Raw genomic sequence first — 25542 nt, forward strand, 5'->3', positions numbered from 1 at the left:
GGCCGCTCCGCTTCGCTACGCGGCAGTGCACTCTTTCTAAGGAAAGAACTCCATTGCAACAAGAAGGAAAAATCACACTAAGAACGGCGCTATATCACAGAAGCAAACATTTCTCTCTGGACTGTCTTCTCTGTTGCATGCTCGGGCCTAAGATTTGAACCAGTGTGAGGCTTCATCCACGGAGGACTCCCCTCCCTTAGAGGCAAGTCAGCCCATCCAGAAAGGGAGGAGCCAGAGGAGTGTGCTGCCTACATCATATAGACAATGAATACCACCAAAACACGTAGAAAAACCCACAATACAAGTGTGACAATGGGGAAACAACGCAGGCCAGCATCAGACATAGAGAATGAAGATGACAATTCTGAGGACCAGATAATGACTAACCAACTAATCAACCTCTCAGATAAGGACTTTAGACTAGCAATATGGAAGATGCTCAACAGACTCCAAGATACCATGGATCGAGTTGAACAGAACACTAATAAGAACCAAGAAAATATGAAGGCAGAAATCACAAAACTCCAAACTGAAATAACATGTCAACTAACAGGACTGAAAAAGTCAGTAAACGAAGTGAATGACAAAATGGATAAGCTCTGGGACAGGGTATCAGAAGCTGAGAATAGACTTGGTGCTGTGGAAGATGAGATACATAACAATTCCATACAGCAGGAGAGATTGGACAAAAAACTTAAAGCAAATAAGCAGACAATGGAAAAATTAGTCAAAGAATGGGAACAGACGAAAATAGAAGTCTATGATAAGATCAACAGAAACAACTTAAGAATCATTGGAGTCCCAGAGACCCAGGAAGAAAATTTCCAGGAAGAATCAATGGTCAAGAACATCATTAAAGAGAAACTTCCAGAGCTAAAGAATATATGTGATCAAATCGTGCATGCCCGAAGAGTACCAACCAAAAGAGACCCCAGAAAAACCACCCCAAGACACATCCTACTCACAATGACAAATCCCACAGATAGAGACAGAATTCTGAAAACAGCAAGATCAAAAGGGGAAATCACGTTCAAGCAAGCTTCCCTGAGTTTTACAGCAGACCTGTCACCAGAAACACTCAATGCCAGAAAGCAGTGGTGGGATATTGTGACAAGACTGAATGAAATGAATGCTTCACCCAGAATACTATACCCAGCAAAACTCACTTTCTGGTTTGATGGAAGAATACATGGTTTCACAGACAAAAAACAGCTCAGAAACTTCACAGACACAAAACCAGTCTTAAGAGAAAAACTGAAAGACCTAATTTAAGACAAGACTACCCAAAAGACACACCAAATTTTGAAATAAAGATGGCGTTAAATCCCAGGACAATTCTTTCTCTCAACGTCAATGGACTAAATGCACCAGTTAAGAGACACAGAGTGGCTAAATGGATCAAAAAACTCAATCCAACCTTCTGCTGCCTACAAGAAACGCACCTGAATAGTCAGAACAAACATAGACTCAAAATAAAAGGCTGGAGAAAAATTATCCAAGCAAACAACACCCATAAAAAAGCTGGAGTGGCAATACTAATATCAGATAATGCAAACTTTATACTCAGGAAGGTTGTAAGGGACAAAGACGGACATTTTATATTAATCAAGTGGTACGTAGAGCAGGAAGAATTCACTCTCCTAAACATATATGCACCAAATGAGGGGCCAGCAAAATATTTAATACAACTGTTGACAAATCTGAAAAATAATATCAACAACAACACAATAATTGTGGGGGACCTTAACACGGCTTTGTCAACACTGGACAGGTCAACCAGACTGAAACCCAACAAGAATATACTAGACCTGAGGAGAGAAATGGAAGAAAGAGGCCTAGTGGATATATATAGGACACTCCATCCCCAGAAACCTGGATACACATTCTTCTCCAATGTACATGGGACATTCCCCAGGATAGACTACATGCTGGCACATAGAACATACCTCCATAAGATCAAGAGGATAGAAATTTTGCAGACTACCTTCGCAGACCACAAGGATCTGAAATTATTTGTGAACTCCAAAGGGACTCAGAAGAAACACTTTAACACCTGGAAGTTAAACAGCCTCATGCTCAATAACCAGTGGGTCCGAGTTGAAATCAAGGAGGAAATCAAAAGGTTCCTGGAAACAAATGACAATAAAGACACAAACTATCAGAACTTATGGGACACAGCAAAAGCAGTACTGAGAGGAAAATTTATAGCTTTGCAAGCACACATCAGGAAGGAAGAAGGAGCTTACCTGAGTAGCTTAATGACACAGCTAATAGAACTAGAAAATGCTCAACAAAAGGACCCAAGAATAGGAAGACAGAAGGAAATAACAAAGCTGAGAGCAGAAATCAACGAAGTGGAAACTCAAAAAACAATCCGAAAGATCAACGAAAGCAGAAGTTGGTTCTTTGAAAAATTTTACAAGATTGATAGACCACTGGCAAACCTAACAAAGAAAGAGAGAGAGAGAAACTTGATAACTCGTATCAGGAATGAAAAAGGAGAGATCACTACTGATATGACAGAGATTCAAAGGGTAATCAGAAACTACTTTGAAAAACTCTATGCCACTAAAAATGAGAACCTGGAAGAAATGGATAAATTCTTGGACTTTTATAATCTTCCACGGTTGAAGGAAGAGGATGTAGCATATCTAAACACCCCCATCACCATTGATGAAATTAAAACAGTAATCAAATGTCTGCCAAAAAACAAAAGCCCAGGTCCAGATGGATTCACTAATGAATTCTATCAAACTTTCCAAGAGGAACTACTGCCAATCTTGGCAAGACTCTTTCATGAAATTGAACAAACAGAAACACTTCCAAATAGCTTTTATGAAGCCAACATCACCTTTATACCTAAACCAGACAGAGACGCTACCAAAAAAGAAAATTACAGACCAATATCACTGATGAATGCAGATGCAATGATCCTCAACAAAATCCTGGCAAATAGGATTCAATGCCTCGTTAAGAAGATCATCCACTACGATCAAGTAGGTTTCATCCCAGGAATGTAAGGCTGGTTTAACATCCATAAATCTATCAACATAATACACAACATCAATAACAAGAAAAATAAAAACCACATGATCATATCAATAGATGCAGAGAAAGCATTTGATAAGGTCCAACACCCATTCTTGATCAAAACTCTCAGCAAGATGGGAATGGAGGGAACCTTTCTCAATATAGTGAAGGCCATCTACCACAAGCCAGTGGCAAATATTATCCTCAATGGAGAAAAACTGAAAGCCTTCCCTCTAAATTCTGGCACAAGACAAGGCTGTCCTCTCTCACCACTCCTATTCAACATAGCACTGGAAGTACTTGCTGTAGTGATTAGGCAAGAAAAGGATATCAAGGGAATCCAGATAGGAGAGGAAGAAGTCAAGCTCTCACTGTTTGCAGATGACATGATACTCTACTTAGAAAACCCTAAAGACTCTATCAAAAAGCTTCTAGAAACAATAGACTCATATAGCAAGGTGGCAGGCTACAAAATTAACACACAAAAATCAATGGCCTTTCTATATACCAATAGTAATAAGGATGAAATGGACATTAAGAAAACAACCCCATTCACAATAGTGCCACACAAACTCAAATATCTTGGAATCAACTTGACTAAATATGTGAAGGACCTATACAAAGAAAACTATAAAACTCTGCTCCAAGAAATAAGAGAGGACACACGGAAATGGAAATGCATACCCTGCTCATGGATTGGCAGGATTAACATCATCAAAATGTCAATACTCCCCAAGGCATTATACAGATTTAATGCCATCCCTCTAAAGATACCCATGACATTCTTCAAAGAAGTGGATCAGACACTTTTGAAATTCATTTGGAACAATAAACACCCTCGAATAGCTAAAGCAATCATTGGGAAAAAGAATATGGGAGGAATTACTTTCCCCAACTTTAAACTGTACTACAAAGCAACAGTTATCCAAACAGCATGGTATTGGAATAAGGATAGGTCCTCAGATCAGTGGAATAGGCTTGAATACTCAGAAAATGTTCCCCAGAGATACAACCACCTAATTTTTGATAAAGGAGCAGGAAATTCTAAATGGAGCAGGGAAAGCCTCTTCAACAAGTGGTGTTGGCACAACTGGATAGCCACTTGCAAAAAATTAAACTTAGACCCCCAGCTAACATCATGTACGAAGGTAAAATCCAAATGGATTAAAGACCTCGATATCAGCCCCAAAACCATAAGATATATAGAACAGCACATAGGCAAAACACTCCAGGACATTACAGGCATCTTCAAGGAGGAAACTGCACTCTCCAAGCAAGTGAAAGCAGAGATTAACAGATGGGAATATATTAAGCTGAGAAGCTTCTGCACCTCAAAGGAAATAGTGCCCAGGATACAAGAGCCACCCACTGAGTGGGAGAAACTATTCACCCAATACCCATCAGATAAGGGGCTAATCTCCAAAATATACAAGGCACTGACAGAACTTTACAAGAAAAAAACATCTAACCCCATCAAAAAATGGGGAGAAGAAATGAACAGACACTTTGACAAAGAAGAAATACACATGGCCAAAAGACACATGAAAAAATGTTCCATATCACTAATCATCAGGGAGATGCAAATCAAAACAACGATGAGATACCACCTCACACCACAGAGAATGGCACTCATCACAAAGAATGAGAATAAACAGTGTTGGCGGGGATGTGGAGAGAAAGGAACTCTTATCCACTGCTGGTGGGAATGCTGTCTAGTTCAACCTTTATGGAAAGCGATATGGAGATTCCTCCAAAAACTGGAAATCGAGCTCCCATACGATCCAGCTATACCACTCCTAGGAATATACCCTAGGAACACAAAAATACAATACAAAAACCCCCTTCCTTACACCTATATTCATTGCAGCTCTATTTACCATAGCAAGACTCTGGAAACAACCAAGATGCCCTTCAACAGACGAATGGCTAAAGAAACTGTGGTACATATACACAATGGAATATTATGCAGCTGTCAGGAGAGATGAAGTCATGAAATTTTCTTATACATGGATGTACATGGAATCTATTATGCTGAGTGAAATAAGTCAGAGAGAGAGAGAAAAACGCAGAATGGTCTCACTCATCTATGGATTTTAAGAAAAATGAAAGACACCCTTGTAATAATAATTTTCAAACACAAAAGAGAAAAGAGCTGGAAGTTCCAGCTCACCTCAGGAAGCTCACCACAAAGAGTGATGAGTTTATTTAGGGAAATAACTACATTTTGAACTGTCCTAATAATGAGAATGTATGAGGAAAATGGAGAGCCTGTCTAGAGTACAGGCGGGGGTCGGGTGGGGCGAAGGGAGACTTGGGACATTGGTGATGGGAATGTTGCACTGGTGATGGGTGGTGTTCTTTACATGACTGAAACCCAAACACAGTCATGTATGTAATTAAGGTGTTTAAATAAATTTAAAAAAACTTTAAAAAAAATAGGAGGGCAAAGCAAGTAATGGTATTTTCTGTGAGCCACTGAATTCTAATAATTTTGAAATAATAAACAGTGATTTCAAAAGAATAAAAAAGAAAAAATATCTTCAGAAAGTATCAGTGGTTCTTTGATAATCTAGATCCTCATGTACACTTTAGGAATGATATGAAAAACTGTATCATAATACCAATGACAAAGACCTGTTATGTACATTGCTAGCATATTGTGCATGGAAATGGTCAGGTGTATCATTGCAATTCTGAATTCTGAAATTCGTATTTTGGTTACTTCTGATGAGATTTCAGATTCTCATTCAAAATTAACATCTTGGCTGGTACACATTTTGAATCCTTGTTCTCTCCTATCTATATATTCCCTAGACCATTTCCAGGAGTGAACCCCCTGAGCAGAGTCAAGAGCAGCCCCTGAGCATTGCTGTAAAGTGACTCAACAACAACAATGAAGAAATCAGACACTAACATCTTTGGTTGGAGACCAAGCATATGTGTTAGAATCAGTCTTGATCAGGGATAATGTAGCTCAGTGAGACAGATATCCTATGTTAACAGATTACACACATCCTATTAAAATATACATATTTAAATGTAGCATTTAATTAGTAGCAAAAGTTATATTCATATCTATCAATAGGTATGGCCATTCATCCATCCATTCAGGAAGGTATTATTATGTGTGACAGAGTGAAGTTATCCGTAAGTCTTACATGCTTCCCCATTTTCTCTGGATTGCCCTTATCTACCATACACACTGCCATGTTTTCTGTCATTGTACAATATTTTCATCTTCAAGAATATGTCCAAATTAAATCATTCACATGTATTTCTTTGGTCTTATTTTCCCCAGTGTAATTGTCCTGAATTTCTTGCATATTTTTGTGTTTATCAATTGGTTATTATTTATGTTATTTAGCTAGTATTCCCATGTCTAACTAAGCCATAGTAAGCATATCGATTTATGTGGTGATGGATTGGGTATTTTTCTTATTAAATACCTATAAAATATAGCATGAATATCTGTGTGCAAGACTTTTTGTGGGATTCCCCTGTAATTTACTTGACTAACTAAATGAGCATGGAATGTCTGGACCCTATTGCTGGTATACATTTTCATTTCTTAAGATTTTTTTTTTATTATTTTGGGTCACACCCAGTGATGCTCAAGGGTTACTTCTGGCTATGCACTCAGAAATCGTTCCTGGCTTGGGGAACCATATGGGACTCTAGGGGATCGAACCACAATCGGTCCCTGGTCAGCCATGCACAAGGCAAAAGCCCTACCGCTGTGCCATCTCTCCAGCCCCACTTAAGCTAATTTTCTTAATTGCCATATCTAAGCTTAGTGGTTACAAAATTGTTCATTGTTACTTTTCAGTCATACAATGTACTTATTCCCTGAACTATATCTCCCATATTTAAAAAAAATTTTCCCCCGAGGCACCCCTAAAAAATTTTTTTAATTCAGGTAACAATACAAGTTTTAGGGGCTGGAGAGATAGTGTGGAAGTGAGGTGTTTGCCTTGCATGCAGAAGGATAGTTGTTTGCATCCCTGCATCCCATATGGTCCCCCGAGCCTACCAGGAGTGATTTCTGAGTTTAGAGCCAGGAGTATCCCCTAAGAGCTGCTGGGTGTGACCCTAAAACCAAAAAACCAACCAAACAAACAAAAAAACAATGCAAGTTTTAGTAGTATAGCTTCTTAGTTGTATGTGAGCATGCACACCCCCCCACCACCAAAGTGTCTTATTGTGGTTTAACTTGGTTTTCCTAGTTATTCAAGGAGAATGTTGTGACTTCCATTTCCTGGGTCTAGGAGAAAAAGTATGTTCAAAGTTGCTTTCTCCCTCCAGCCCCCTCAAGTGGCATATTTTTTTAATGAATGCCAGTTTTCATGGTTTTGCTTTTTGTCTTTGAGTATTTATTTCACTATTGTTTCTTTATATCTTGCCTATTAGAGAAAGGAAGTAAAATGTTATGTATGAAACTATCAGCAACAATGCTGCAAAGCACAGTGAAAAATTATAAATATATGTATATATACATGTGCAAATATATGTGTGTATATTTGTACATATACACACATATATAAATACCTCTACTAGAAGCAGATTGGTGGGTGATAGGCAAATGGGGGCTTTGGGGAACATTAGTAAAGGGAAGTAGACACTGGTGAATGAACTGGTGTTAAAACATTATATGCCTGAAACCCAATCATGAGTAAACTTTGTAATTTCATGATAATTAAAATTTTAAAAATTTAAGTAAGCCATGGGGAATAAAAAGCACGTGCATATCTAAAACAATTCTACTGATTAATTTGGAAAATTCTTTATTTCTGTGTTCTCTTCCTTTATAAATTTGTTCATTCTGCTAATCTTCCAAGTTGGTCAAATTTATTTCTTTGACTCTCCAGAAATAACACATGGGTTAAGATTCAGATTCTGCAACTCACTGCAGTTTAGTCCCTGGCACTGTATGGTTCCCTAAGCATACTGCTTAGGAGAGCCCTAAGCATGTAGGGTGGTCCCAGGTAATCCTTGGCACCCCAGGGCCAGAGCAGTATTGCATCCTGGGGTTCTTGCATTGAAGTGCAGGGCCTTAGAATTACCAAGTGAGTCTCCTGGATACCCTAAGCCCCACTTTGAAGCCCTCACAAATTATTATCTTATTCAAGACTATTCAATTTTTCTTAGGAATTTATCTGGAGAGGGTAATTATAGATTAATCTTTTCTTAACCTATTTTGTGTTGGTGTGTGAAGAACAGTATCTATGCATTGAGTGCTTTGTGGCAGGGACACAAAGTATTAATTTTTTCCTTCTGAAGTTTTTATTCTCCAACTCTACCAAAAATAATTTATGTTCGTGGTATTGGTTTTATCTATATAATTAAAGTATTTATAGAACTTTGTCCTCACAGGAAAGTTGAGACTCATATTAAAGCATGCAGATGATGATGATGAGAGAGAGAGAAGAGAGATGAGTGTTTGAGTGTTGTCAGGAGTGATTAAACTCTTTCTTAATCTTTTCTTCAATTCAAATGACAGCTCCTTTTCTTTTTCTACCAACTGTTAATGGTAACATATTAGAACTCAGGCAAAAAAAAAAAAAAAACCTTCTTTTTTTTTTTTGTGATCAATATTCTAGAACCTGTTAGAAGGAGACCCATGGTGCTTTAGGGGTTAGGTAAGTTTTTTTTTTTTTTTAGGAATGAGCGAAGAAGCATTTTAGTATAATATCATTTTAGAAAAATCCTTATAGTCATTGAACTCTTTGAAGGAAAAAATGGCTTCACATAGGCCTTGGAGAGCCTCAAGTTTGTCATGTAGAGTTAGTACAGCGGCTGTCTGCCTTCCAGCTATCCCTCTCCCTCCTGGCTCAGGGAATCTGGATGCTGACAGTGCTGGGGAAGTGGGAATGAATCCCCAGATTATAACAGATTCTATTTCACAGCCCTTGAGCTACTTTTCTCCACAGCCTCCCCTTCGTCCTCTGCTTATCCCTTGCCATTTTCCCCAGTGCTTCTGGGCTTCCTAGGAAAGATGATTCCGGTCTTTGATTCTGGAAGAATGAATCAGTCAGCCCTTTTTCTCAGCATGCAGGGTCAAGGCTGACCCTCTCTTATGTGACACACCAGATTGTGACACTCCAGACTTCCTTGTATAAATATACAGGATTGCTCTTTGTACAAATATCTTTGTTCACTGTACAAATGTATAGGCTTGCTCTTCAGACGAATACCTTTGTACAGGTTGTTCTTTGTAGAGGCTTGCTCTGTACAAATATCAGGAATTGGCCGCATGCAAGTCAAACACCCCACTGTGCTATTGCTCTGGCCTCTGAAGTTTATTGTTAAAGAAGAACTTCATTGAACTACACTATGTTAAGCACAGTGCTAACTTTAAATTAAAAATAAATTTTTGCAAAAGCACATTCAACTATTTAGGGTATATTATTTTCAGGAAAAGATGGTGAAATGAAAGGACATCAGAGTCATTCATAAAGTAGTCCGTTGTCAATGATTTTTCTACTTTTTGTGCATTATGATGACAGTTTATGGTGACAGAGATTTGCTAGAATATACTTTGAGAATAATAATTATAGTAATGAAGTTAAGTATATCAATTTTAATCTACCTGGTAAAGAGAAAAATTTTCTATTAAGAATTTTCTTTACTGGATGGAAGAAAGCTCATACATTTACTTGAGAAGAATTTTCTGGGGCCAGGAAGGTGGTGCTAGAGGTAAGGTGTCTGCCTTGCAAGCGCTAGCATAGGACGGACCGCGGTTCGATCCCCAAGCGTCCCATATGGTCCCCACAAGCCAGGGGCGATTTCTGAGTGCATAGCCAGAAGTAACCCCTAAGCGTCAAATGGGTGTGCCCCCCCTCCAAAAAGAGAAGAATTTTCTGTTTTATCCTCTTAAAAATCATCAGTGCACCATTGAATCATAGTATCATATAAAAACTTGCACAAAGGAGAGGTCTGTGTATGTACATATGTGGGTTGTATGTGTTTCTAGAAGACCTGGTACACAGAAGAGGAGAGGATTTTTTTTTTCCAAAAACAAATTAGTTCTAAGAGATAGGCACACACTTTTTCCCTGACCTTCCCTAACTGACTGCTCCATCCCTTACCTCTTCCCCAGGACTTTTCTTAGCACATTCTTCGCATCCTTATTTCTCAAGCTATAGATGAAGGGGTTCATCCTGGGGATCACCAAGACTAAGAATACAGAAGCCACATTTACCTGGGTCGTGCTGTTGGTAGTCAGTGGCTTAAAGTATATAAGTGTGATGGAGCCATAAACTGTGTGAACTGAAATACACAGGTACCAAAGGTTTTGGACCTGGCCTTGGCAATGGGGATTAGAAGAATTCTGGCAATGATAAGGGCCTAAGAGATGATGACGGTGTCAGTTGTACTTAGCATATCAAACTCACCTACAAGTCAACACCACCAGCTCATTTAGGTTTGTGCTGGAGTCCTAGATCTTCAGAAGAGGAACGATGTCACAGAAATAATGGTGAAAAACATTGTGCCCACAGAAGGAAACCCTCATCATGGGCTAAAGCACACAGTAATGCCATGATATAGATTCCAGTCACCAGGACATTACATACCTTCAGGTACATAGTGACCTTGTAAAGCAGAGAATTGCAGATCACTATGTATCCGTCATAGGCCATCGCTGAGAACATAAAACACTCTCCAATAGCAAAAACACAAAAGCAAAAAGCTGGGTCATACACCCAGGGCAAGAAATATTATTTTTCTCCCACACAAATTTTCCCAGGAGTTTAGGGGTAATCACTAAGGAATAAAAGAGATCTAAGAATGACAAATTACCAAGGAAATAGTACATGGGAGACTGGAACTGGGAACATAAAGTGATCGGGAGAATGCCCAAGTTTCCCACCACTGTGATCCTGTAGATGCATAGAAACAGGAAGAACAGAGAGGCAGCTGGAATTCTGGCTGGTTTGTTAATCCTTCAAGACCAAACACATTCATGGTTTAGTAAATGCACATGATTATTTTATTCCAGACAGATAAAGATGATAAAGAAAAAAATCACAAGTTGTCAGATATCTGTTTCCATAATTTATAATTGTTTTACTAATGTTTATGATTAAAAAGCTACCCACAACTGCTCATAAATAAAAAAGGATTGTTAATACCATGGCAGTGAGAAATAATTAAGTAATATATTTATAATTATTGCATTTTGAGCCAGTATTCTATTAATCTTTAAACAAACTTGAAAGGCATGCAAAAGTATACAGCACACATAAAAAAAATCACCATACAGTGAGACTTTAGATTTGCTTGAAGAACATCTAAATGGAATAAAATGTTAGTTATTTGTGTGTCCTCGGTGACTACACTACTATCAGGACAAACGGCACCCAGTAACCATGGACTGACTATCAGTACCACTATAGAGTTGGTAGCTTTGTGCTAGTAACACCTAGGTTTGATTGAAAATCTAATTCATTTAGTTAAGAATCTAATTTCAGGCCAGGCATTTAGCACTTGGGGTCAAGTTCTTAATTTGAATATAGTTCATCTCGTTTCAATCTCCAGCATCAGATATGAGCTTACAAACACATCTCCGCATCTGTCCCTTAGCCCAGAACCAGCAGAAAAACCTGGGCAATACAAGTGTGGACTAACCCCACTGCTCCCTACTGGGAATCTAATTTCTGATTTGTAGCAGGCCTGGTTATCACTGGCCATAGATTCAGCACCTCTCAAATAGGCATAGGGCGGCTGCATTATCACTGAGTTCCTGGTATAGAGGGCAAGTTCAAATCCTCGGGGCTTTATGTTAAGGAGTATTTTACCTTAATTCTGAAGTTCTGTGCAGGAAATAAATAGACGCTCTGTTCTGTTCTGCTCTTTACTTTTATCTCCAGGAGGAACTGGGATTCTCTGGCAGGTGCAGCTAAGGAAAGCAGAAAACTTTCCCCTGTTATTTTACCCACTGTGGCCCACCAGGGACCCCGACCAGCGGGTAAAGCTGGGGACCACGTCAGTAATTCACAATTCTCGAAGAGGAATCCGGCCTGAAATAGAAGAGGGACTGGGAAATAAAGAGACTCGAGACGAAGGGTTCCGATCAGGAGTCCATTTAATAAAGGAAAAAATAGACCTTTTATAGACAATGCAAAACAAAGAGAGTAGGGGCGAGGCGCAATAGGAGTGGCTGTAACTTTCCACGGGAACATCTTGATTTTCCAAGGTTAATAAGATTATCAGTCAAGAGATTCACATTATCTTTGAGCAACAAAATACAAAATCTAATCTCAGCTTGGGCCTTTTGACCCCTGTCTTTACAAGGACATCTTGGAGCCTAGTGACTCCCTAGCTCTAGGCTATTTCTATTTCTTTGGGTCCAAGGACAAAAAGGCCACATCTAAGCACTTTGGCTCAGACTTTCAGAGACTCCATTTTGATTAGTGAGAGGGCTTTTTAATTATTCCAAACAGTCCCCAACAACCCACCTCACATCGACAGGCAACGAAAAACTCTTCCTCCAATTCAGTGGCATTGAGCTCTGTTACAGCTATATATATTTGGAACACAGACATTTTCCTGCTTTGAAAATGTGCCAGCTCCTTCTAACTGATTCCATTTCCTGGTGAATGTTTTTGGAAATGATCACCTAGAAGCTGTTTACTTAGAGTGATGCCTACTTTGCGGTTTTATTTTTCTTGTGAGATAAATTCACACATTTTGCTGTATGAGGAGTATCACCTGTCCTGTTTATTCTGGCTCTCATTTAGAGTGTGAATAATTAGCTTCTTAATAGAGATACAAAAAAATCAAAGTGTACAATTATTGGAAATGAAGAAGTAAAGCCCTTTTCTCACCTTATTTAAAGCTGTATTCCTGCTCCAGTTGAGTCATTAATTCACCTTTTAGGAAAACAGTTCGTCTTTTGTTTGCTAATGAAGAGTGAGGTGGACTGAGAAGACTTAACAAGAACAATGACCTGCTTACTGGACAGGGCTTGCTGTATTGCCCCTTAATTGGGAGGTGAAACTAGAGGATACTCCACACCAGCCAGACTTCAGTGTAGGATGTGCAGATTCCAGGATCTTTAATACAGAAACCTGATGCCAACAATAGGGCTGCGTGAAAAATATAACTGTATTGGCACTACAGACAATGACTTGGATTGAATAAACTAGTTTGCCTGTAGTCTAGAGTTGGTCTTATGCCAGGAAACTTCAGGGGTATTTAGACCAAGGCTATTCCTTTCTATGACCCCCATATTTTGGTGGGCCTATGCAAACAATATTTGCCACTCTAACACCGTTTTTACTGTGCCCTTTTGAATAACCCCCCCAAAAAAGCCTTAAACTTTTGATGTTAACTTAAACTAATATGTATGTGCATGAATATATAAAAATACTATGCCTTCAAAGTTAAGGAGTCACATAAATCTCATGGCTTTACGTTGCTTTGTGTACTGCTAAGAAATGTTATAATGTACTACAATCTGTGGACTTGTGGACAAAGTAATTGTACATGGGTTCTGCCTTATTTTTCTTAATGTTTTTTTTTTTTGACTGTAAGTTCAATATTTAGGCGTCAGCAAGGGGATTTCTTCTGAGAACTGTTTATGGGCGATTGTTCTTTCACTGTAACTTTACCTTGTCCTCTTTGCATCATTGTTCTCATAATTAAAAATAAAAAATTAAAAAAAAGAGTGAGTTGAGTAGAAAATCCCTACCCTACAGTAATGCCACACAGATGGATCTCTAGATATGAAACACCATTTCTAAGAAATATTTGAACTTCTTTGCAGTTTTCTAATCTCCAAGGTATGAATGAATGAGTCAATATTTCCTCAGGACCCCAAGATCCAAGGAGAGATTCAGAGGGAAATTGTTCTGAGAAGACAGGAAACAATAAATTTTCATCTCAAATAATGGCACAATAGAATATTGATGTCCCCCGCCAATGTATGGAATGTTTGATCTTAATGCTTGAGAAGAGAAAAATAGTATTGCAGAATATGGAAACTTACAGAAAGATATAAAGCAATTTGATGGGAAATTTTCACATATTTTTCAATGAGTGGTTTCAGTTCTGACCTCTAACCTACGAAAACAACACAGTAACGCTTGCCTTAACAAAAAACTTGTGCTACCATCCAGACCAATTATTCGCCTCAAAGATCCGCTGAGTATCCAGTAGTAGCAATGATCCACATTGGAAAATACACACATGTACATTGAAGTATCGATAGGTATCATTTTATTAAAAATGATGAAGTATTACATAAGCTTCAAACAAAATTATTACATAAGTTTCCATCCTGACAGAAAAGCAAAAACAACAACAACAACAACAACAAACTCTATGTTTAATGAGAGCTTAAAACATGATGGTTTCTAGTATGATATAGAAGATGGTAGGAAGCTGAGATATAATAGAGTGAGTGGTAGGGAATTTGCCTTACATTCTATATGGATATGATCCCTATAACCCAATCTGATTCCTGAGCAGATATTAAAGTGATCCCTGAGCACTGCCAGGTGTGACCCTAAAACCAAAACAAAACAAAACAAAAAAAAAACAAAAAAAATGGATAGTATTTGAGGGGTGTCCCACTTCTAGCTCTTTTCTGAGTAAGCAAACAGTTTTGTCTTTAGTTCTATCTGCTTTTCCTTAGTGAGTAAATCAAATATGTCAATTTCTTCTCTTTCATTCCCATTTTTCACTATTAAAAGAATTTTTATTAAAGCAGGGATTATAATCCAAAGTATGTTTGATGTGTCTTTCTTCCTCCAACTCACTGTCATTCATGAATGTGTAGAGTTTGTGGTAATTTCTCACCTGTTAGTTTCTCATGAAGCAGTTCCTAGAGATGTTTGATGTTTATCATGTGTGAATTTACAATGATTTCCCATTTATAGTACTAGATAATGTATGTTCTTCCTTTTGAGACAATTTAAAGGCTTTTAAAAATATTTCCTGTGTGTGTTTAGGGGTACAATTTCCACACCTCTTCAAAACCTCTTCTCCTCATCTCATATCCTCCTTCCTCTCTCTCTGATAAACCCAGCTACTTGTAGTCTGAGTCCACCTGTGTTCTATTGGTTTCTTTCATTCCTGGGCCTTGCATTTCTGCTCCCATATACTGATAATGTCACTCATCTTTGTCTCTCATTTTACTTTCAGGACCCCTTTCTTAGTTCTATCTAAGTTGTTTTAAAATGGAAGATTTCCTTTTTTCTTAGTCTGTTTAATATTATACTGGGCAATTCACTATATTTTCTTTACTAGTTCTTCTGTCATTATTCACTTGTGTTGTTTCCATAGCTTGGCTTTTGTTAAACATCAGTGTGTATGTGTCCTTTTGCAGTAGAGCTTTAGTGTTCTTTTAATATATCCCTTGCAGGAGAATTTTAAAGTCATGTGGTAGATTTATTTGTAATATTTTAGAACTTCTATAAAGTTCTAAAACTGTGGTCCATAGAACTCTGGCCAATTAAACTCCTATTTCCAATGGGTTACTATACAAACATTTTTTTCTCTTCACACCCCTTCTAGTACTTATTGTTTTGACCTTTTCTTTTTTTTTCTCCCTGGCACATGGTGGCCAGGCAAAATTCTTTACCATAAAGTTAAGCTGCACACCCAAGGCTTTGTTCTTGGGTTCTCAATTCCATGTTGTTGTCTTTGTATATATTTTTATTCTGATGCCATACTGCTTTTATTACTACAATGTTGTGATAGCATATGAAGTTAGGAAACATGATTTCAACATTCTTATCTTTTTAGGAGTGTGTTGGTTATTGGGGATCTTTTGTAGTTTATATGCATTTTAGTACCATTGGAAAGCTTTAGTGGGTCAGAAGTTCAGAGTGTATATTCTTCTTTTCAGTTCTTTGTTACTGAATTTGAGTGTGACTAGTGAGAAGAAATGCCAGCAGTGACAGACAGACCCAATAGTACTTAAGATCAAAAAATTAATGATTCGAATTTATATTTAAGGAGTTTTCAAGTAACCAATTAGGTTAAAAAGGTCGGGATTATGAGTTCTAATGTGCACAGGTTTGTTGAAATGCAGACTTACTGAGCATGTATGTAGAAATATGGGTTTGCAACTTATTTTTACTGTTTTCCAGATGTATGGTTTTGGGTAAACTGCCTTTTTATTTCTAAGTCCTAGGGCTTAGAACAGTAGTTCCAATAATAGTTATAGAAATAATTAATGCGAATAAGCATTATAAGTACAAATAAAAGTAGTTATACAGAATAGAGAAAATGTATGCTTATTTCTTCCCCAGAAACATTCCTTCTGTTCTCTGGACCCTAGTATTTGGCCTTTTTCCCATTGCCTGAACAAGATGTGTACAAATTCTTAAGGAAGCAGCTGACAGGACAAATTCTTACTTTATAATTTGTTAGACACCATTTATACAGAAATATCTCATCATCCAAAAGCTCTGTGACTAAGACTGTCTGGTTTTCATGTCATAGAACTGGATAATTTAGGCTTAATGAGAACATGGCTTTGTCCAAGATGTTATCTGATAAATCACTGAGCTGTACGGATTCCAACTAGTCACTTGGACTGAATGAGTTGATTTAAACTGCTATCTTTATATTAGTGAGGAATCATAGGAATTCTTTATTTTGTTTTCCTCACATAGATACTATGTGTACTAAGAATATAAAAGTTTTTAGGTTTTTTTTCCTCTATGACTAAATTTTAGACTTTTTATATAATTAATTTTATAAGTTTATATTCTCAAAAGCCATACAATTCTAGATAAGTGACAAGTTTCTAACTGTCGTAAAGAAGGATTATCCAGCCCATGCTTTTACTACTAATGAAATTTGATAATTAAAATAATTTGTTGCTTCTGTAACCTGAAACTTATTAATATGAGCATGTGAGAGATAATTTACATATTCAGCTTTTATTAGATACTGTAGTTCTAAAATTGATTTGATCAGGAACTTATAGCATAGCAAGAACAATTATATAATGGATTTCATATACACAAATACAGTATGAATATTCATGTACATCTCCATTTACGTACTTAGACATTGCAACTTTAAATAAATGTTAGTGTATATTGAAAATACACATACATACATGGCTGTGACAAGCAGATAGATACATAGATTGAAGTGTATTGTTTTGTGTAACTAGAAGACTAAGGGAAATATAAGGATATATATTGAAAATACATTGAAAGAGGACCACCAAAATAAATTTAGTGTTAAATTGTCCTTGGCTTAAAACTAATATGTTACTTATAAAAATAATCAGGAATCATATATATGATAAAAATCTATATTTCACAGAACTATTTTCACTATAAAGACCTGGAAAGTATTCCACCATGAAGAATCTTTTTCAGGGATTCTTTGACATCTTTGTTCCTAAGACTGTAGATGATGGGATTCAGCATGGGAATCACTGTCGTATAAAACACAGATGCCACCTTCTCCTGTGTTGCATCTCCAGTAGCAGGTTTAAAGTACATGAAGATGATGGAGCCATAGAAGACCCCAACGGCTGCAAGATGGGAGCTACAGGTACTGAAAGCTTTCGACCTGCCTTCCGCAGAACGGATACGCAAAATGTTGGAAAGAATGAAGGCATAAGAGATGAAGATGGCTAAAGCACATGCAAACACATTGAACGAGACCACAAGCATTACCAGAAGTTCCTTGGTGTAGTCTCTTGAGCAAGATATATTTAGAAGAGGCAGAATGTCACAGAAATAATGGTGGATAACATTAGTTTCACAGAAGGAGCGACTAGATATGTAGCTAGTATGGACCAAGGCGCCAAAAGCCCCCATTACATACACCCCAGTGACTAATAGGGAACAGACCCTGTGGGACATGGTGACATTGTAAAGCAAAGGGTTACAGATGGCAACATAACGATCATACGCCATGGCTGTCAGCATGTAGGAGTCATCGATACCAAAGAAGGCGAAGAAGAAGAGTTGGGTCATGCACTCAGGAAAGGCAGTAAAATTCTTCTCTGACACAAAGTTTACCAGCATCTTGGGAATTATGACTGAGGAGTAGCAGAGATCTATGAAGGATAAATTACTGAGAAAAAAATACATGGGTGTGTGAAGCTGAGAACTAAATCTGATTAGAAACACTAAACCCAAGTTTCCTGTCATGGAGATCATGTAGATCAATATGAAGAGGATGAAGAGAGGGAGTTGGAGTTCTGGTTGGTCTGTTAACCCTTCCAGGATAAACTTACTCACCAAAGACTGATTTTCTATAGCCATTCTTTTCCTAGTTGGGATCGGGTAAGTAGGTCAGGAAAGAAGTTCTCACAGGAAGCATATAGCCAACTCTCAGGACTGGGTAATCCAAGTTCTGACATATGACATACTTTCTAACTGGTGCAGAGATCAGAAAACCAAGAGACTAGAATCCACTCTTAATGTATACCAGTACTTCATTTATTTGGCTTTGATTCTTACTCTTCTTCGATGACATTTAGAAATGGGAATCATTTTTGTCTCCACAAACTGAGTTTTAGATTCTCCTAAAAATAAAAAGGAAACCTTCTTGTTATTGCATCCCTTTGGGAGAAATCGTGCCGAATTATGCCCCTTGTCTTGGTTTCAAATTTGAATTTCACACATCTGTGCTCTCTTCAGATGTCCCAGACTTCTACTTTTTCTTTGTTATTTCTTTAATTTCCCCATTTTTACTTTGGTTTTACCAGAAACTTTGGTTTTCTCTACAACTTTTCATCGGCCATCTGAATTACTGGTTTTGACTTGGCCTTTTCACTATTCTACCACATTATTGTTCAAACAATAGAGAAATGGGCACTGATTCTAATGGTAGAAGGGTAGTACTAGGAAGCCTTTTACAGAGCTGAAGGAGCAAGGGGGACGAGCATCAAAAGTAGGAGTCACTAAACCTATCGATACCAGCATAAGCTCATTTTATTTGTGATCTCATTTAATCCTTGTAAAAAAAAACCCATGAAATTAATGCTATTGTTGTTTCTATAGATTTATTCAGGTGGATTGGTGGAGGATACAAAATAAGTGAATTGCATGCTTGCCCTAAATCACAACACTTGAAACAATATTATTTTACAAATGAGTTTCTTGAACAGCTAGTCACAGGTAGTGTAAAAATCAGAATTAATGTCTTCATCTTTCAATTATTATTTTGTTTCTGTTTTTGGGACAGTGAAGTATATTAGGTGGAGATCAAAGAACCTAGAATAAATCACATGTAGTTTCTCACTTACTTGGACATTACATGTGCAGACTTTTTCTCTACTTTTTAGCAAGCAAAAATGTAACACTCCGTTGGAAAATAAATTATATTAATGTGTCACAGGCTCCCCTCTTCAATTTTTAATTTATCTCATTTTCTTATGAATATGATGAATTAGATGAAAATCAATCCTTTATAAAGCCAATTTTTATTTTTTAAATTTATTTTATTTATTTTTTTGCTTTTTGGGCCATACCCAGTGATGCTCAGGGGTTACTCCTGGCTATGTGCTCAGAAACTGCTCCTGGCTTGGGGACCATAAGGGACGCTAGGGGACAGAATCACAGTCCTAGGTCAGCTTCGTGCAAAGCAAAGGCCCTACTACTTGTGCCATGGCTCCAGCCCCTAAAGCCACTTTTAAAAATCTCCCACATAATACCTGGTTTTAGGTAGCTTCTGTGAATTCATTTTTTTCTCCTCAAATGCACTTTATAATGCTAGAGTATATGATATTATTTCTCAAAATTGTGTTTTAATTATTATGAGATCTCAATAATTTGAATTTCTAAATCAGGTCAAATTGAACTTATTTTCAGACATGGTTATATCTTAGGTTCATGACTGAATGAATTTAAACTATTTTACAAATATATTATTAAAATGTTTTGTTCATGTATATACACAAATAGTTAATTATTGAGAGTCTTCTGGGGACTAAAGATAAATATTGAATGTTACAAATATCACAAATTCCTTTTATCACAAGTTCAGCAACCTAATGAAGTTCATTATGCCAAGAAACATAGAATTCTAGAATGAGAGTCACATTATGGGAAGTGCTAGAAAGAAACATAAGTGTAGAAGATTGTCTTTCAGGGAGGGCAAAGGAGGACTTTAAAAAGGTGGCACATGAGTCTAATCCTATGTAAAGGAAAAGAACAAGCTAATTTGTATCTGGATAAGAGGCAGTTCTGGACACAGAGAGGGCTCAAAAAGTGATAGAGGAATTAGCCAAAAGACCAGTATGGCTGGACGCACAGAGTCAAGGAAGAGGCAGGCAACTGGAGTCATAGGTAGCAGGAATTGCCAGATGCAAGACGTTGGTGAAAACAGAATTTTGCTCTGGTGTAATGGGGCACTGATTGAGACTTCACAGAAACTATAATGGCAAAGAGCACCTTCGAGATTACTGTGGTTACTCCACCAGATTATTCATTGAGCAATGAAGAGTAGATTAAAGAAGTGAGACAGAAGGATAAGTATGATTCTACTGAGACTTGATAGTTTGTACAAGACTGAGTGATGTAGTGATGTAGAGAAGGTGAGTGTAGTCTGCAATGGCTGACATTTGCTTGTAAGTTGCCTTTGGGCACTTGGGAAAAAACAGTGAGGATCCGATGAAGGATCTGACTGGATCCGAGATTAGATCAGTGATGGGAAAGGAGCAGGTTTGGGAGCATTTTGTTTAACATTATATATTTTCATTTTTTATATCTAGTATACAAGTCAGTTATAGACTGAGCAGGGAGTTGATTTTAAAAATCTAAATTTTAGAAGAGATACCTGCCTTGAACATTATTTTTTCTACATCATCCCTGCATTAGAGATCTCTAATCCAGAGACTAGATGGTATTATCAGGTGAGTGCAAAGACCTCAGTGCCTGTTTCCTGGCAAGTTAGCAGTTTGGGCTGGATTATTTATATTGTGACTGCCAGGTACTAGACATGTAGACTGCCAGTACTAGACAGTGCTAGGCATGTGGTTTTTTTTTTTTTAATCTTTTTTTTTTTTCTGTTTTCATGAAGTTGCTGCTTATCCAGGGGTTAGTGGAACCAGAAATATGTGGGCCAGAAGTTCATTGCCTCCTATAGGGACAACTTTAGGGTCCGTAGAAACTCTAGACTTGTCTTTTCTTTTCTTTTTTTTTTTTTGGGCCACACCTGGCATTGCTCAGGGGTTACACCTGGTTGTCTGCTCAAAAATAGCTCCTGGCAGGCACGGGTGACCATATGGGACACCGGGATTCGAACCAACCACCTTTGGTCCTGGATCGGCTGCTTGCAAGGCAAACGCCGCCGCTGTGCTATATCTCCAGGCCCGACTTGTCTTTTCTCTTTTCTTTTACCCCTTATACTTCACCTTCACCAGGGATGCCTGCATACTTTTCACTCCAACCTTTCCCTATTTTTAAATAAAGTAGCTCTCTCAGAGACATATAACCATCGTTTTTCCCCTTTTAATGTTTTGCTTGGGTTGTATTGACATTTTTGTGTGTGTTTCTGACTTTTCTCAGACACAGTTCAAAGTGAGTAACCATACATAGGGATAGGAGATAATTTAGGGGCTGGAGAGATGCTGCAGGTGTTAAGGCACTGGCTTTGGACTGCCTCTGGTTGGTATAACCATGGTTCCTGAACACCAGCAAGAATGTTTTCTAGCAAAGACTCAGGTATAAGCCCTGAGCATAGCCATACCATAGCTTACCATCACCGCTCATCCCTCAGAGGCCCCTAAAAAATCATTCACGGTAGGGTTTCAGCTGACTACACTTCCAATAATCATTAAAAACACATTCCCAGGGCCGGAGTGATAGCAAAGCAGAGAAGGCATTTGGGTTCCAACCCTGACATCACATAGAGTACCCCAAGCCAGTCAGGAGAAATTTCTCAGACAGAGTTATGAATAACTCCTGAATGCTGCCAGGTGTAGCCCCCAAACAAACAAACAGAAAACAAAAAGAAAAACATTCCTGTGTAGATTATAAAATGAATAAAAATGATTTATCTCTTTCTTGCCACCTCCATTTGCTATTCTCTCTATATACACATAGGAATTCTGGGTGATTAATACCTGAAGAGGGGGCAGGTTTATAGAAATCCAAGGATTGAATGTTTTAAGACTTCCTGCCTCCAATTTTACATATTTATAATAATAGGAAAGTATAATTTTATTAAAGTCCTGAAATATGTATCTCATGCTAGATTTGCAACCAGGAGAGAAAATCAAGCAGGGAAAGCAAAGATTTGAAATAAAAGTATTGGGAACCACGACAGAAGTTTCTTCCTTCTTTGAACTTCAGCTTGAGGACTTCTACATTCTTAGTAAAAAACCTGCAGGTAAAGGCATCTCTTTTGACCCCGGGCACAGTAGTTTTTGAGGTGGGTCAGAAAGCAGGCACAGGCTTTGATTCACAAAGTTCAACCGTAGCTAATTCAGATGGGCTAGATGTTCTTTTGGTGAACAAGGAATTCCTAACCCAAGCACAATATTAATATTACTATTTTAACAGTAATTAAAATAATATTATTAGATAAATGTTATATTTATAACATTTATGTCATAAATATTATATATAATAAAATAATAGTAATATTGATATCACTATAAATATAATGTTTTATTAAAGTACTATTGTTTATAACATGACATAAGTTTCAGGGGTGCTGCACTAGAATTCAACACCATCATCCGGACCCAAATCCTAACTTCTCTCTGTCACCATGACCCTCTGGTTTCATCAGTCCCAACCCCTTTCCCCTCTGCCCATCATCAACCTGCTTTGTTTCTTTATCTTAAACATCTGAGTGAAATTGTAGATTTTTGTTTTTTCCTTCTATTGCTTCAATTCGCATAATACCATGTTGTTATGTTGCAGATAGGCTTGAAATATGAAAAGCATCAATTCAAACTGAGACAAGCATTTCTCTATTCATTAAAACACTTGTTGAATAAAGATAAGGAAATAACTATGTCTCTTGAAGGACAAAGATAGGATATAATATAATTATTAATATAATAAATGTATATATATTTGTATGCATACATTGGAGTATTTTTCAGCTATAAAATTGAAATTTTTTTATTTGCAACAGCATAACAGCATTTTATTATATTGCATATGAAAATGTCCTATAAATTTCAAAGTCAGTAGAAATGAGAGCTGTTATTAATATGAATAGATTGTTCTGCAAAAAATTTTGTTGTCAGAGGACAATTCTAGAAGTGCACAGAAAAAGGATCTCTGCATTGTGTGTTGTATAAAATTCCACTGGTGTAAACTCACTTGCCTGTTCATCTGAGATTTTTTTTTTGCATCCCTCCAGTGAATTCCAAATAAACTATTTCATCCAAGACAGGTTTAATATGATGACTTACCTGAGTATAACCAACCAGTAATGTGTCGCTGAGCTTGTATCAGTTTTTTTCTAAGGCTTCACATACACTTAGAGGCAGTTTTATCATTAAACACTGAAAGCCCAGACTATTTCTGATGCTGGCAAAATGCGCACTCATTGAGTCCTGGTGCTCAAACAAGGTTTCAAGCCAGGTAAACAGAACAAAAAAAGTAATCCTGCTGACCCTTCTTTCTCTATTATGGAAGGAAATTTCTATGTGGATCTATTTGAACCAGAAGAGATGACTGTGAGCCAGAGTCCCCAGAGGGGTTTGTCATCTGAATAGTTGGACTCTACAGGGATGAAACAATTACAAAATGTGTGTTTGTGACAATAGAGTAACATTCTTGTTCCCTGGAGCATTTCAAGCAAACAGCAAAGTTTTTTTTCCCCAGGACTCTGAGAAAGCCCCTTATGTGAGTTTCAGTTATTGATCATTTTCCAATTTTATAATTAAACTTTACCTGTACAGACCTAAATCTTGTCTATGATAGGGCAGACAAAATATGGTATGTGATTAATCACAATGTAGATAGTTCCTATTTCTTTAGAAGTTACCCTCATGCCCTTTGTCAGTCAGCCCTTCTACTCCAAAGCAATTGTTTATCTCATTGTTTAATATTAAATTAATTTTGCTTCGTTGGGCACTCCAATATACAAACTTCCATGTAGCACATACTCTGCACTCAGCTGCTTAAGTTCAGCATCTTGTCCAATGAGATTTTGTAGAGTTGTGTAACATGAAGGATTTCTGTTTCATACATATTTTCATTTAAATGTATAGTTAGTATATTTATATACTCTTATGTGTTGTTGTTTGGAAGCCACACCTGGCTCTGCACAACAGGGCTTACTCCTGGCTCTGCATTTAGGGATCACTCCTGGCAGGCTCAGGAGACCATATCGGGTACCAAAGATTGAACCCTGGTTAGCAACAAGCAAGGCAAATGCTCTACCTATTGTACTATCTCCCTGGCCTCAATATACTCTTGATCATTATACCATTTATGACTATGTGGATTTATGATCCCTTATAACAGTATACTTGTAAACTTATGCATATTTTAATTACACATTATTTGTGATATGTTTATATATTATAGAGATAAACAAAATTATTAGTGATATGTTTATAGGGATATATAAATATATCAATAATACCCAATCTTGTAAAATAAATGTACTGTACTTTGTTCATTCACTAATTGATGAATGTTTAGATTATCTCTATTTTGGGGGCGGGCAAACTCAGCAGAACTCAGGGGTTAATCCTGGCAGTGTTTATGGGACCATATGGGATGCCAGGGATTGAACCTGGGTTGGCTGTGCGTAAGGCAAATAAATGCCCTCCCTACTGTGATATCCCTCTGGCCCCTACTTTTTTTGTTTGTTTTTGAGTCACATCCAGCAGTGCTAGGAGTTACTCATGGCTCTATGCTCAGGAATCTCTCCTGGCAGGCATGGGGGACCAAATGGGATGCCAGGATTCAAACCACTGTCCTTCTGCATGCAAGGCAAACACCCTACCTCCATGCTATCTCTCCAGCCCCTGGCCCCTACTTTTTGACTAGTATGAATAAAGCTATTGTTAGTCTACATGCTTCATTTAAAAAAGACCTAGAAATAAAATTGCTAAGCCAAGGATAAGCATATATTTAGCTTGATTTAGACATGCAATGTGGTTTTACATAAATGTCATCACCACTAACAGCATTCAACTATTAGAGTTGTTCACATTTTTTTCTACCAGTCAGATCTGGTCTGGCCCTTTGTGCATTGTGAGCTCAGCCAGGTTGGGTCTGACTTGCTGCTTCTCCCCTTCTGGGTTCTCTCATAAATTGCACCTTTGGGGCTGTGGTAACCAGAAGCTGTCTTTTCTCTTGCATGGTCAAGATGAGATGACCAGGACATCCAGTGCTTTTTTGGTTTAGTTTTGTGACCACAACAGTTGTGCTTGGCTGTGCTCAGGCTGATTCCTGGTTATTTGTGCTGGGAGGACAATTGAGGTGCAGGGAATCAAACCTGGGTCAGCCGTATGTAAGGAAATGCTCTATTGTCTTGCCACTGGCCCCATTACTTTTATGTTTTGCTTGGTTTGATTTGGACCAACCCATCAGCACTCAGGTATTACTCCTGGCTTTG

The 25542-nt window shown here is 37.7% G+C and overlaps 2 protein-coding genes and 1 pseudogene across 2 annotated transcripts in view; 1 reads left to right on the plus strand and 2 right to left on the minus strand.

Moving 5' to 3' along the window:
- LOC126015454 (NADH dehydrogenase [ubiquinone] 1 alpha subcomplex subunit 6) overlaps positions 1 to 25542 on the plus strand; it is a 566806-nt gene that overhangs the window by 194548 nt on the left and 346716 nt on the right. The window lies entirely within an intron of this gene.
- On the minus strand, positions 10418 to 10992 carry LOC126015780 (olfactory receptor 8B3-like; annotated as a pseudogene).
- LOC126015781 (olfactory receptor 8D1-like) lies at positions 17328 to 18275 on the minus strand. The gene has a single exon (XM_049778366.1). It carries the CDS (start codon positions 18267 to 18269, stop codon positions 17328 to 17330), a length of 942 nt encoding a protein of 313 aa, XP_049634323.1. The 5' UTR covers positions 18270 to 18275.

The sequence above is a fragment of the Suncus etruscus genome, chromosome 8, assembly GCF_024139225.1.
Source record: "Suncus etruscus isolate mSunEtr1 chromosome 8, mSunEtr1.pri.cur, whole genome shotgun sequence".
NCBI classification, from domain to species: Eukaryota; Metazoa; Chordata; class Mammalia; order Eulipotyphla; family Soricidae; genus Suncus; species Suncus etruscus.